This window comes from Merops nubicus, unplaced genomic scaffold, assembly GCF_000691845.1.
Source record: "Merops nubicus isolate BGI_N331 unplaced genomic scaffold, ASM69184v1 scaffold29957, whole genome shotgun sequence".
NCBI lineage: Eukaryota > Metazoa > Chordata > Aves > Coraciiformes > Meropidae > Merops > Merops nubicus.
This window is the reverse complement of record NW_008620073.1, coordinates 12,401-13,960: the sequence shown is the minus strand read 5'-3', so window position 1 is coordinate 13,960 and position 1,560 is coordinate 12,401. Positions and strand designations below refer to the sequence as shown.

General features: G+C 53.4%; 1 protein-coding gene across 1 annotated transcript; it reads left to right on the top strand.

The window, feature by feature from the left end:
• Positions 1-118: 118 nt before the first annotated feature.
• On the top strand, positions 119-1,048 carry CHAC1 (ChaC, cation transport regulator homolog 1 (E. coli); the record flags this gene model as incomplete). Its single annotated transcript, XM_008944014.1, has 3 exons — positions 119-260; positions 352-387; positions 617-1,048. Coding segments are annotated over 3 exons (610 nt in total), but the record flags the coding sequence as incomplete, so codon positions are not given.
• Positions 1,049-1,560: the final 512 nt, after the last annotated feature.

Sequence of the window (1,560 nt, the reverse complement as noted above, 5' to 3'; positions counted from 1 at the left end):
GGACCCAGCCTCAGCCTCAGGCAGCGCCGCCATGAAGCGAGACCCACAGCGCCCCGAGGAGCGCCCGCAGTCAACACCGGACACCCCGCTCTTCTCCTCCTTGCTCCCGGCGGAGAAGGACGCGGGGCCGACGCCGCCGGTGTGGATCTTCTGTGTGGAGGCCAGGCTTTGAGTTCACGTCGCGCAAAGTGGGCTTCATCCGCGGCTACAGCCGTCGCTTCTGGCAAGGAGACACCTTCCACCGCGGCAGCGAGAGGATGGTAAGGGCGGGGCGGCCGCTGTGGGGGTCGTTGGGCGGCCGGTGGTGCGGGCTCGGTTTCTAACTGCTGTCCCCTGGTCTCTCCCGCACAGCCTGGCCGGGTGGTGACGCTGCTGGAAGACTGCGGGGTGAGTACCGGGGCCGTGGTGATACCCACATCAGCAGCTGGGAAAAGATGTCGGCAGCCAAATCCTCTTCTGCCCTCTCAATATCGCTGGGGGTGGTGGTGTTATCCTCCTCTGCTCTGTTACCGATTGTGCAGAGATTCCAGGGCAAGGGAGGGTTGCTCTGAAATGCTAGTGGGCTTGTCCTCTGGGGTTAGAGCATCCCTTTAGCTCCTTGAACTTTTGCTTTTAGGCATGCACGTGGGGTGTAGCCTATGAAGTCCGTGGGGAACAAATTGCTGCATCACTCCAGTATCTCAACATGCGAGAAGCTGTCCTGGGAGGCTACGACACCAAGTTGGTCAAGTTCCACCCTCAGGAGAAAGATGGAGAGGAGCCCATCCTGGCTCTTGTTTACATCGCAACCCCCCAGAACCCTTCTTATCTTGGCCCAGCATCTGAAGAAGACATTGCAGCTCAAATCATTGTCTCAAGTGGTTGTGCTGGACATAACATTGAGTACTTGCTGAGACTGGCAGACTTTATGCGATACTTTTGTCCTCAAGCAGAGGACAAACATCTCTTCTCCATCGAAGAGGCTCTTATTTCCATCCTTCCATGCCTATACTACACAGAGGACTCTCTAGAAGAAACAGCAAGCGTCCCTCAGAAGTCTAAGAGTTGAAACAGAAAAAGTTTTTGCAGGGTTTCAGTAGAAGGGGCATAAGGGAGGAAGCAATGAAGACAGTTAACTCATCAAATATACTGGACTGAGTGAATAAAGGGAGAATTAGCAAGTAGTAGGGGAGGGAGGAAGTGGAGTAAAACATGCTTGCTACAGGACTTGCAGTTAGTACCTGTTGTGCCCCTTAAGTGTCGCACCACGATGCCATCACTGCTTTCCAGGTGAGGAGCAGGGATCTTCACTGGACCTCTGCTCTGTAAGGCTTGCTTGTGGGCGTCAAACCTGAAGCACTCTCTCTCTTTAGAGAAGAGGCTCATCTATTCTGTGCACTTTTTTTTTTCTCTTTTGAAAACGAGTTGAGCAGGACTTGACTGGGTTTAAGCAGTATGTATGCAACTCTACCTCAGATTGGCAAAAAACTCTATGCTGATGGGGACTTGGGCAGGTTCTCCCAAATAAGACCTCCTGTGGGTTGGGTTTTTTTTTTCCCCTGCCATGTCACCTCCAGTATG